Here is a 12780-nt window from a genome sequence, read left to right on the forward strand (position 1 = left end):
TTAGATGTGGTTGGGTTTGGCTGAAAGCCGGCGCTTGAGTATTTTTGTAGCAGGATTGTATACTCTACGTAGAGTTGACTGGGAAGTAAGTTCAGGTGAATGGGGATGAAACATTTCTTCTTCTGCCTTGGGAGTAACAGTGGACTTGAGGTTGAGTGAGCTCCTAGACTCAGACTGCTTCTTTGAGTTGTCTACAGTTTTAGACCGGGCCCTAGTGGAAATAGGAGGTAGCAGGCCATGCACTGCTTTTAGCTTACTGTCATATGTGGTAAGCTTGTTACCCTTTTTACCCTTAAGGTCTCTAATTTCTTTCTGTTGTTCTTTCAGCTCATTGTCGCCTTTGGATGGAAAGTATTCCGCATTACTCAGGTCAAATCTCACCTTTTTCCGGGCTATTTGTTCATCCCCATCCTTTCTTTGCTGCTCTGGGGAGGCTTTTTTCTCGACTTGCACAGTGCGGCCGAGCGTGTCATAAAGTCCCTTCAGCTGTTGCAGCAGATCGTCATTTTCTTTTTTCTGTACTGCATTCTTTTGTCGTTGAATGCCAATGTCAGTTTCCAGTTCTTCTATTACTTGCTCAAGCTTAAATACTGTGTGTTTGGACTTTGTCAGAGCTTTCTCAACCTCTTCTTTGTCCTCCACAGTTTGCGTCAACTTTGACTTCACTGTGAAGAGGTTGTCATTTGCAGAGCTAAGCTGTTTCTCGTGTTCTTTCTTTTGTTCTGCCTGCTGCAGTTTGATAATGTCCAGCTCAATCTTTACAGCATTATAGCTGGTCTTAGCATTGGCAAGGTCTACGTTTGTCTCTTGGAGTTCTTGAGCCTTTTCTTTGATTTTATTCTGAAGTGTCTTTATAGTGTCTCTAGCTGTATAGAGTTCGTTCTCAATGCAGAACTTTGTCTCAGAAAGGAGCACTTTATCAGACCTAAGATTTTCACGTCTCTTTATCTCCAGTTCCAGATCGTTTTCTGCTTTGCTAAGAGCAGTTTTCAGACGGGCTATGTTATTTTCTTGGGATGAAATTTTCTTCCCAGACTCCTGCGTCTCATTTTTAAATATAATTATTTGCTTAGTTTTAACCTCAAGGCAGTTTTCCAGACGGTCGATAGTAAAACGTTGCCTTGCCAGCTCCTTTATCTGACTTTCAGATTCCAGGACTTTAGCTTTTAACTCTTTCCTCAACGTTATGTTGTTACATTCCTTCTCCCTAAGACGTACTTTCAGTTCATCATTTTTCTTTGTCAGTTGGTTTTTCTCATCTATTGCCCAGCGCTTTCCCGCTTTATACTCCTCATTTTGTCTTTGACACTTTTTAAGTTCAGCCTGTAGTTTCTCTTTTTCTTCTTCCACACTTTTAACTTTCTGTTGACGGCAGTACACCTCCCCAGGTAGTGTAAGAAGCTCGTCTATCCTTCTTTCAAGGAAGTCATTACGATGAATGTACTTCTCATTGTTCTGAATCTCAGTCTGAAGCTGCTCATTTTGTTTCTGCAGTTCTTTAAGTGTTTCATTTTTTTCCTCAGTCGTCTTGCTTAGCTTCATCTTGAGTTCTTGTTTTTCCTGCTCATTTTTGATTTTAAGGACAACCAGAGATTCCACCTCCTTTTCTTTCTTGTCCCGCATCGTTTTTTCAGTGGCACACTTATTTTCAAGGTGTTTGATTGCCTTATGAAGAGCCCGAATTTTTGCCTCATATTTGTTTGTGAGATCTACATTCTGTGACTCTGCGGACCTTAGCTGGGATTTGGTTTCCAGCAAAACATTTTCCATTTTTTCCATCTTTTCATCTTTGGATTCCTCTGTCATCTTCGCAACCAGTTCCTGTTCTTCTTTCAAAGATGCCTCAAGACTTGAAATCTTACAATTCTTTTCATCGATTTCCTCAAGCTGAAGTTTTTCAGCTTGTTTGTAATTTTCTATCTCATATCTGAGCACCTGCATTTCTTTGGACTCCTCTTTCATCTTCGCAACCAGTTCCTGCTCTTCTTTCAAAGATGCCTCAAGACTTGAAATCTTACAATTCTTTTCATCGATTTCCTCCAACTGAAGCTTTTCAGCTTGTTTGTACTTTTCTATCTCATTTCTGAGCACCTGCATTTCTTTGGACTCCTCTTTCATCTTTGCAACCAGTCCCTGCTCTTCTTTCAAAGATGCCTCAAGACTTGAAATCCTACAATTCTTTTCTTGGATTTCCTCAAGCTGAAGTTTTTCAGCTTGTTTGTAATTTTCTATCTCATTTCTGAGCATCTGCATATCAAAGTAGCTTAGGGAGCTCATTTTGAAATGAATGTATTTAGTTTAGTTTATACGACGTGTTATTCTGTGTTTGAAAAATGATCTACTCAATGAGACAGTGTTCGCAAGTGGAAACTGTTAGTTCAGAACTATAGCGATCTATGGGTTCAAGGTATGTACTCGAGGGATATTTATAGGCTCTGACTCCGCCCCCAGAACTGTCTTCAAAGGAGTTCAAGTGACGTTATCGCCGAACGTCGTGACATTCAAAGGACAGTCTATTATGATGTCATTTTGTACCAGAATGGGTTAAATTTGATATTGTGTCTTTGCAAGTTTGTTCAACTTGCATTGCGATTTCTTTTTTTTAGCAGACTTTAGCGATCCTTCTACTTGGGCTGTCTTCAAGTTTAAGGTATCTGTCGTTTCCCACCGTATCCCGCCCCGATCGATCCATTTATGTACGAGCCCATCCGCCCCCGGATCCGTTCATCGGGGCTCATCGCTACTGTTGTAGTCACTTGTCCGGAGCTAACAACAGCTGTTGAGCTGACTATTAAGCTAACATTATGCCCGCTAGTGTTACGTGTCCTACAAGTCACACTTTTTCTGTGATAAACAGTTGAATTAAATTCTTACAGCGTATGAGAGGTTGGCAGCGTCAAAACATTAGCAATAGGTGACAATAACGAGTGCTGGAGGATTTATTTAGTTATTTATTTAGATCCATTTCTTCAGTATAAGAAGCCATACTATCAGAACACCGCAATACAGATACAACTAATAGGCTACTTATTCTGCAGAAAAACTTTCACCATTTGTGCTTAAGAGTATATGAATTTATATGACTACTGCTTATGTTGAAGATTAAGCTCAGTTTTAATATTTCATGTCATTCTATAATGATCATAGCGTATGCAGAGATGACACATATTTGTCCATTTTAATATTCAGCTGAGCATGAATGGAATGTCAGAGTGGTGTCTGACAGTATATATGTATGTTATTATAATGAACACAGTGTATATATGTATGAATGTTTGATTCAAAGATAAGATTAGACATTTAAAATAAATGAATAACAAACAAAAATCTAGCAGGTTGAGCACTGTGTGAAGCAGGAAACATTCAAGCAGATGAAAAATATATTAAATGAAAATACTGAGCTTATCGTTGATCAGCTTGGATTGTGTAGATCACAAATCTTTTGGTCTGAATCTTTTTTTATTTAATTTTTATAATATCCATCGTGACTCTCTTTTTCATCAGTGGAACTCTGTCCCAGTCTGCTCCACCACCGGGAGATTCTCCGCTGTCCACGATGTCTTCACTGTGGATGCCATGTTTGTGTCTTATCTATCGTAGGTCCTGCAGGGAAATGGTGTGACTATGTCTCTCATCATACCGTCCCTCATTGGACTTGATAAAACCTTGGAGAATTGTGTCACCAACTACACCCACTTCTGCAAGGCCCTGCGCACAGGCCTCTACACACACTTCCAGCCAGTGATTCACCAGAAGGACATGATACTAGCTGCTGTGCTGGATCCTAGGATCAAACTGCAGGTACCAAATTAGGCCAGAAGCATAGCGGACTTCTGTAGATTTATATTTAATTGAATATGCGTGTTGAGTAGATATAGGAAAAAAATGTGTGTACATTTAAAACAACCATTTTTTTTGCAGCCGTTTTCTGATGACAACCAGGATGAACAGAATGATTTCCTAACACCTCCGTCAAAATCTGAGGCTCGCAGCATTGTTGAGTCCACATTAGAAAACATGGAAGCCTCAACATTTCCTACTGTTGAGGCAGAGAAAGATCAGACAGGCAGTGGGCTGGAGCACGATGTGAAAGAAGAAAGCCAGACAGATGGCGTGATGGACACTTGTGCTGGCAGCTCAGACAACAACTGTCCTGAAATCAGTGAAAACGACCTCAAGAGGAAGTCCATCTTCAACTTCCTTCAGCCGCCTGCAAAGACTCTAAAGATGTCAGAGTTCGACGTGTACCTGTCTGAACCGCTGTGGGAAAGCAACTCTACTCTTCAGTACTGGAAATGTGCTTCTCGATTCCCGAAGCTCCAAGGCCTCGCCAAGAAGCTGCTGGCGGTGCCCGCCACATCTGGAGGTTTTGACCGTTTCAGTCCGATGGCTGCGTGCATTGTGAAAGCAAAAAGGAACCGCTTGCCACCTCACACCACAGAGAGACTGCTACTATACAAAAACTCTGTAAAAGTGAAGACTGTTAAAAAGCCCAGTCGGGCTGCTAAACACTGATGGATAACAGCTGAGTGTGGCAGAGGTTTCACAGCATTAAACAGAAACTCTGCCTCTACTTTTAAAAACTGTGCCATACGCTAAGAAGGAGGGTGAACTGCTAATACCTCTTATATTGTAGCAAATGAATCAGCTGACTCTTTCTTCCTAGAACGCATTTGCTGGTCTGCATTAAAAAAACAAAACAACAAGTCCTGTGTTACAGCTGGTTTCATCAGTTTGTTAAAAGGACGCATTCTGGTCAATGATCCTCACAGCTTCATACCTGCAGCAGCGATAGAGATGCACACTGTCTCTGCGTGCTGTACGGTGCTGCTCAGAGTTGTACTTTGTCCCTTCCACACATGATTCAAGTCAGAGCTCTCTACTGGATTGGGAAATGGCAAATTAGAAATGGAGTCGGTGAATGAATGGCATCTGATTCACTTCAAACCAAAATGAGTTCAGCTTGTATCGTTCTTTTGCAGAATTTCATGTTTTCTGACTGCAACTTTTGTTAAGACAGTAATAAAATGTCAAATCAGAGGTTGAATGCTTATTTATTTCCACTATGCACTGATAAATGAGATATTTGCTGCCAAACGTGATGGAACAGTAGATCTTTATATTGAATTTGGCTATTCAGTCCCTCCACCCCAAAAGTCATTTATATTTTATAGTCAAATGAGAAATCCACTGTACATTTCTTTCAGGCATTACAGTTTTGTTTCATTCATTCTAACGTGAAATACAACAGTGTCAGCATCTTTTCAGCTTTTTATCAGACTTGTCTTTCACCATTTTCAAATAGCCTAATCAATAATTCATGTACTTTCATAGATGCTGTTGTTTTCCTCAAAACCATAGATTTTTAAAAAGAAAACATTTTGCTTGGATAAACTATAATGTCTGATGGAAGTTGATGGAAAAGCTTCATTTAGTTTGGCTTTGTCAGGTAGGCTGATGTTGGCATTGAATGACAGCTACCTGATTTTACTGCGGTAAAGACCGATAATGTGTTGAAAATTAAAACCAGTGTTATGAGTGCTGTGATCTCCTCTGAGAAGCATTCAAAAAGTTTTTGCTTGCATTAAACATTGGAGTATGTATCAGCTGTGTTATCAAGAAACTGAGATATCTGCTAGAAACTGGAATATTGGAATATGTCTGATATTAAAGACAGTTTGCGACTGAAGAAAACTGTGAGAACATTTTTTTTAATCCTCTCATTGATTCATCTTCATTTGAAACTGCGTCAAATCAGCTGCCAATAAGTAATTTAAATGCATTCTATTTTATTTTAGTGTTATTATTCATTTATATTTTATTGCGTCATTGTAGTGCATTTTACTTGTTTTAGTTGCATTCTAGTTTGTAAAGCAAGTTGTGCAGCATGGGCTGTTGGAAATGTGCTCGATCAATAAACCTGACCTTGACCATGTGTGGAGGGAGCCAGAAACATGCTGCTGTTTGCACATATTTAATAATGGGCTCTGCAGAGGAGCTAAAGAAGAGTCCAGCATGTTGCTCTGACTGTGTAACTCCTAAAGGTACAGTAACGGCAACATTGCCTAGTGACTGATCAGGCCAGTAACATTTCTGTTTCTCATATAAACCATCTCAGTGACTTCAGCAGAGATATTTTGTTAGTCAGGGTAAATACAAGGATTAGCTACCGAACATGTGCTTTTGCTCAATGTCTGACTGCAAGTGACTGAGAATGTGTTTACTTTAAAAAATGAAATATGTATTTGGCCACAGTAACTAAAGGTTCGCTAACTAAAAACTAACTAAAATGTAGCTTTAAAAATAGCTGAGAACAGCCTATTTTAATAACCTCACTCCACTTCCTGCCACTGTACAAAAATGAAGCCAAAATTCCCTTTTCATGGGGACTGCCATCACTTTGTATTTTTGAAGCCAGTGTGTGCGTAGTAGTGAATAAAAGCAGATCAAAAGTACTCAAATACAACCACTTGTACACATCAAAAGAAAAATTCAGTTCACATCAATTTTATTTGTGCCAATTTTAAACCTTTATTATATTATATAATATAATATTGCAAGGTAACATCCCTACAATAACGCAGAGATTGTAGGGAACTGATAGGAGGATTTTTTAGATGTGGTTGGGTTTGGCTGAAAGCCGGCGCTTGAGTATTTTTGTAGCAGGATTGTATACTCTACGTAGAGTTGACTGGGAAGTAAGTTCAGGTGAATGGGGATGAAACATTTCTTCTTCTGCCTTGGGAGTAACAGTGGACTTGCGGTTGAGTGAGCTCCTAGACTCAGACTGCTTCTTTGAGTTGTCTACAGTTTTAGACCGGGCCCTAGTGGAAATAGGAGGTAGCAGGCCATGCACTGCTTTTAGCTTACTGTCATATGTGGTAAGCTTGTTACCCTTTTTACCCTTAAGGTCTCTAATTTCTTTCTGTTGTTCTTTCAGCTCATTGTCGCCTTTGGATGGAAAGTATTCCACATTACTCAGGTCAAATCTCACCTTTTTCCGGGCTATTTGTTCATCCCCATCCTTTCTTTGCTGCTCTGGGGAGGCTTTTTTCTCGACTTGCACAGTGCGGCCGAGCGTGTCATAAAGTCCCTTCAGCTGTTGCAGCAGATCGTCATTTTCTTTTTTCTGTACTGCATTCTTTTGTCGTTGAATGCCAATGTCAGTTTCCAGTTCTTCTATTACTTGCTCAAGCTTAAATACTGTGTGTTTGGACTTTGTCAGAGCTTTCTCAACCTCTTCTTTGTCCTCCACAGTTTGCGTCAACTTTGACTTCACTGTGAAGAGGTTGTCATTTGCAGAGCTAAGCTGTTTCTCGTGTTCTTTCTTTTGTTCTGCCTGCTGCAGTTTGATAATGTCCAGCTCAGTCTTTACAGCATTATAGCTGGTCTTAGCATTGGCAAGGTCTACGTTTGTCTCTTGGAGTTCTTGAGCCTTTTCTTTGATTTTATTCTGAAGTGTCTTTATAGTGTCTCTAGCTGTATAGAGTTCGTTCTCAATGCAGAACTTTGTCTCAGAAAGGAGCACTTTATCAGACCTAAGATTTTCACGTCTCTTTATCTCCAGTTCCAGATCGTTTTCTGCTTTGCTAAGAGCAGTTTTCAGACGGGCTATGTTATTTTCTTGGGATGAAATTTTCTTCCCAGACTCCTGCGTCTCATTTTCAAATATAATTATTTGCTTAGTTTTAACCTCAAGGCAGTTTTCCAGACGGTCGATAGTAAAACGTTGCCTTGCCAGCTCCTTTATCTGACTTTCAGATTCCAGGACTTTAGCTTTTAACTCTTTCCTCAACGTTATGTTGTTACATTCCTTCTCCCTAAGACGTACTTTCAGTTCATCATTTTTCTTTGTCAGTTGGTTTTTCTCGTCTATTGCCCAGCGCTTTCCCGCTTTATACTCCTCATTTTGTCTTTGACACTTTTTAAGTTCAGCCTGTAGTTTCTCTTTTTCTTCTTCCACACTTTTAACTTTCTGTTGACGGCAGTACACCTCCCCAGGTAGTGTAAGAAGCTCGTCTATCCTTCTTTCAAGGAAGTCATTACGATGAATGTACTTCTCATTGTTCTGAATCTCAGTCTGAAGCTGCTCATTTTGTTTCTGCAGTTCTTTAAGTGTTTCATTTTTTTCCTCAGTCGTCTTGCTTAGCTTCATCTTGAGTTCTTGTTTTTCCTGCTCATTTTTGATTTTAAGGACAACCAGAGATTCCACCTCCTTTTCTTTCTTGTCCCGCATCGTTTTTTCAGTGGCACACTTATTTTCAAGGTGTTTGATTGCCTTATGAAGAGCCCGAATTTTTGCCTCATATTTGTTTGTGAGATCTACATTCTGTGACTCTGCGGACCTTAGCTGGGATTTGGTTTCCAGCAAAACATTTTCCATTTTTTCCATCTTTTCATCTTTGGATTCCTCTGTCATCTTCGCAACCAGTTCCTGTTCTTCTTTCAAAGATGCCTCAAGACTTGAAATCTTACAATTCTTTTCATCGATTTCCTCAAGCTGAAGTTTTTCAGCTTGTTTGTAATTTTCTATCTCATATCTGAGCACCTGCATTTCTTTGGACTCCTCTTTCATCTTCGCAACCAGTTCCTGCTCTTCTTTCAAAGATGCCTCAAGACTTGAAATCTTACAATTCTTTTCATCGATTTCCTCCAACTGAAGCTTTTCAGCTTGTTTGTACTTTTCTATCTCATTTCTGAGCACCTGCATTTCTTTGGACTCCTCTTTCATCTTTGCAACCAGTCCCTGCTCTTCTTTCAAAGATGCCTCAAGACTTGAAATCCTACAATTCTTTTCTTGGATTTCCTCAAGCTGAAGTTTTTCAGCTTGTTTGTAATTTTCTATCTCATTTCTGAGCATCTGCATATCAAAGTAGCTTAGGGAGCTCATTTTGAAATGAATGTATTTAGTTTAGTTTATACGACGTGTTATTCTGTGTTTGAAAAATGATCTACTCAATGAGACAGTGTTCGCAAGTGGAAACTGTTAGTTCAGAACTATAGCGATCTATGGGTTCAAGGTATGTACTCGAGGGATATTTATAGGCTCTGACTCCGCCCCCAGAACTGTCTTCAAAGGAGTTCAAGTGACGTTATCGCCGAACGTCGTGACATTCAAAGGACAGTCTATTATGATGTCATTTTGTACCAGAATGGGTTCAATTTGATATTGTGTCTTTGCAAGTTTGTTCAACTTGCATTGCGATTTCTTTTTTTTAGCAGACTTTAGCGATCCTTCTACTTGGGCTGTCTTCAAGTTTAAGGTATCTGTCGTTTCCCACCGTATCCCGCCCCGATCGATCCATTTATGTACGAGCCCATCCGCCCCCGGATCCGTTCATCGGGGCTCATCGCTACTGTTGTAGTCACTTGTCCGGAGCTAACAACAGCTGTTGAGCTGACTATTAAGCTAACATTATGCCCGCTAGTGTTACGTGTCCTACAAGTCACACTTTTTCTGTGATAAACAGTTGAATTAAATTCTTACAGCGTATGAGAGGTTGGCAGCGTCAAAACATTAGCAATAGGTGACAATAACGAGTGCTGGAGGATTTATTTAGTTATTTATTTAGATCCATTTCTTCAGTATAAGAAGCCATACTATCAGAACACCGCAATACAGATACAACTAATAGGCTACTTATTCTGCAGAAAAACTTTCACCATTTGTGCTTAAGAGTATATGAATTTATATGACTACTGCTTATGTTGAAGATTAAGCTCAGTTTTAATATTTCATGTCATTCTATAATGATCATAGCGTATGCAGAGATGACACATATTTGTCCATTTTAATATTCAGCTGAGCATGAATGGAATGTCAGAGTGGTGTCTGACAGTATATATGTATGTTATTATAATGAACACAGTGTATATATGTATGAATGTTTGATTCAAAGATAAGATTAGACATTTAAAATAAATGAATAACAAACAAAAATCTAGCAGGTTGAGCACTGTGTGAAGCAGGAAACATTCAAGCAGATGAAAAATATATTAAATGAAAATACTGAGCTTATCGTTGATCAGCTTGGATTGTGTAGATCACAAATCTTTTGGTCTGAATCTTTTTTTATTTAATTCTTATAATATCCATCGTGACTCTCTTTTTCATCAGTGGAACTCTGTCCCAGTCTGCTCCACCACCGGGAGATTCTCCGCTGTCCACGATGTCTTCACTGTGGATGCCATGTTTGTGTCTTAACTATCGTAGGTCCTGCAGGGAAATGGTGTGACTATGTCTCTCATCATACCGTCCCTCATTGGACTTGATAAAACCTTGGAGAATTGTGTCACCAACTACACCCACTTCTGCAAGGCCCTGCGCACAGGCCTCTACACACACTTCCAGCCAGTGATTCACCAGAAGGACATGATACTAGCTGCTGTGCTGGATCCTAGGATCAAACTGCAGGTACCAAATTAGGCCAGAAGCATAGCGGACTTCTGTAGATTTATATTTAATTGAATATGCGTGTTGAGTAGATATAGGAAAAAAATGTGTGTACATTTAAAACAACCATTTTTTTTGCAGCCGTTTTCTGATGACAACCAGGATGAACAGAATGATTTCCTAACACCTCCGTCAAAATCTGAGGCTCGCAGCATTGTTGAGTCCACATTAGAAAACATGGAAGCCTCAACATTTCCTACTGTTGAGGCAGAGAAAGATCAGACAGGCAGTGGGCTGGAGCACGATGTGAAAGAAGAAAGCCAGACAGATGGCGTGATGGACACTTGTGCTGGCAGCTCAGACAACAACTGTCCTGAAATCAGTGAAAACGACCTCAAGAGGAAGTCCATCTTCAACTTCCTTCAGCCGCCTGCAAAGACTCTAAAGATGTCAGAGTTCGACGTGTACCTGTCTGAACCGCTGTGGGAAAGCAACTCTACTCTTCAGTACTGGAAATGTGCTTCTCGATTCCCGAAGCTCCAAGGCCTCGCCAAGAAGCTGCTGGCGGTGCCCGCCACATCTGGAGGTTTTGACCGTTTCAGTCCGATGGCTGCGTGCATTGTGAAAGCAAAAAGGAACCGCTTGCCACCTCACCCCACAGAGAGACTGCTACTATACAAAAACTCTGTAAAAGTGAAGACTGTTAAAAAGCCCAGTCGGGCTGCTAAACACTGATGGATAACAGCTGAGTGTGGCAGAGGTTTCACAGCATTAAACAGAAACTCTGCCTCTACTTTTAAAAACTGTGCCATACGCTAAGAAGGAGGGTGAACTGCTAATACCTCTTATATTGTAGCAAATGAATCAGCTGACTCTTTCTTCCTAGAACGCATTTGCTGGTCTGCATTAAAAAAACAAAACAACAAGTCCTGTGTTACAGCTGGTTTCATCAGTTTGTTAAAGGGACGCATTCTGGTCAATGATCCTCACAGCTTCATACCTGCAGCAGCGATAGAGATGCACACTGTCTCTGCGTGCTGTACGGTGCTGCTCAGAGTTGTACTTTGTCCCTTCCACACATGATTCAAGTCAGAGCTCTCTACTGGATTGGGAAATGGCAAATTAGAAATGGAGTCGGTGAATGAATGGCATCTGATTCACTTCAAACCAAAATGAGTTCAGCTTGTATCGTTCTTTTGCAGAATTTCATGTTTTCTGACTGCAACTTTTGTTAAGACAGTAATAAAATGTCAAATCAGAGGTTGAATGCTTATTTATTTCCACTATGCACTGATAAATGAGATATTTGCTGCCAAACGTGATGGAACAGTAGATCTTTATATTGAATTTGGCTATTCAGTCCCTCCACCCCAAAAGTCATTTATATTTTATAGTCAAATGAGAAATCCACTGTACATTTCTTTCAGGCATTACAGTTTTGTTTCATTCATTCTAACGTGAAATACAACAGTGTCAGCATCTTTTCAGCTTTTTATCAGACTTGTCTTTCACCATTTTCAAATAGCCTAATCAATAATTCATGTACTTTCATAGATGCTGTTGTTTTCCTCAAAACCATAGATTTTTAAAAAGAAAACATTTTGCTTGGATAAACTATAATGTCTGATGGAAGTTGATGGAAAAGCTTCATTTAGTTTGGCTTTGTCAGGTAGGCTGATGTTGGCATTGAATGACAGCTACCTGATTTTACTGCGGTAAAGACCGATAATGTGTTGAAAATTAAAACCAGTGTTATGAGTGCTGTGATCTCCTCTGAGAAGCATTCAAAAAGTTTTTGCTTGCATTAAACATTGGAGTATGTATCAGCTGTGTTATCAAGAAACTGAGATATCTGCTAGAAACTGGAATATTGGAATATGTCTGATATTAAAGACAGTTTGCGACTGAAGAAAACTGTGAGAACATTTTTTTTTTAATCCTCTCATTGATTCATCTTCAGTTGAAACTGCGTCAAATCAGCTGCCAATAAGTAATTTAAATGCATTCTATTTTATTTTAGTGTTATTATTCATTTATATTTTATTGCGTCATTGTAGTGCATTTTACTTGTTTTAGTTGCATTCTAGTTTGTAAAGCAAGTTGTGCAGCATGGGCTGTTGGAAATGTGCTCGATCAATAAACCTGACCTTGACCATGTGTGGAGGGAGCCAGAAACATGCTGCTGTTTGCACATATTTAATAATGGGCTCTGCAGAGGAGCTAAAGAAGAGTCCAGCATGTTGCTCTGACTGTGTAACTCCTAAAGGTACAGTAACGGCAACATTGCCTAGTGACTGATCAGGCCAGTAACATTTCTGTTTCTCATATAAACCATCTCAGTGACTTCAGCAGAGATATTTTGTTAGTCAGGGTAAATACAAGGATTA

The 12780-nt window shown here is 39.7% G+C and overlaps 4 protein-coding genes across 4 annotated transcripts; 2 read left to right on the plus strand and 2 right to left on the minus strand.

The window, feature by feature from the left end:
• LOC146610518 (uncharacterized) lies at positions 1-2277 on the minus strand. The gene has a single exon (XM_085345250.1). The coding sequence runs from the start codon at positions 2275-2277 to the stop codon at positions 1-3; it is 2277 nt and encodes a 758-aa protein (XP_085201376.1).
• Positions 2278-3540: 1263 nt separating this feature from the next.
• LOC146610519 (uncharacterized) lies at positions 3541-5033 on the plus strand. The gene is made up of 2 exons (XM_085344885.1): positions 3541-3801; positions 3922-5033. Exons 1-2 carry the CDS (start codon positions 3625-3627, stop codon positions 4513-4515), a joined length of 771 nt encoding a protein of 256 aa, XP_085201011.1. The 5' UTR covers positions 3541-3624; the 3' UTR covers positions 4516-5033.
• A 1580-nt stretch (positions 5034-6613) lies between these two features.
• LOC146610520 (uncharacterized) lies at positions 6614-8890 on the minus strand. The gene has a single exon (XM_085345251.1). It carries the CDS (start codon positions 8888-8890, stop codon positions 6614-6616), a length of 2277 nt encoding a protein of 758 aa, XP_085201377.1.
• Positions 8891-10217: 1327 nt separating this feature from the next.
• LOC146610521 (uncharacterized) lies at positions 10218-11326 on the plus strand. The gene is made up of 2 exons (XM_085344969.1): positions 10218-10414; positions 10535-11326. Exons 1-2 carry the CDS (start codon positions 10238-10240, stop codon positions 11126-11128), a joined length of 771 nt encoding a protein of 256 aa, XP_085201095.1. The 5' UTR covers positions 10218-10237; the 3' UTR covers positions 11129-11326.
• Positions 11327-12780: the final 1454 nt, after the last annotated feature.

The sequence above is a fragment of the Diplotaxodon limnothrissa genome, linkage group LG20, assembly GCF_057381915.1.
Source record: "Diplotaxodon limnothrissa isolate DT_005_m linkage group LG20, D_limnothrissa_male_GT1.1, whole genome shotgun sequence".
Lineage (NCBI taxonomy): Eukaryota > Metazoa > Chordata > Actinopteri > Cichliformes > Cichlidae > Diplotaxodon > Diplotaxodon limnothrissa.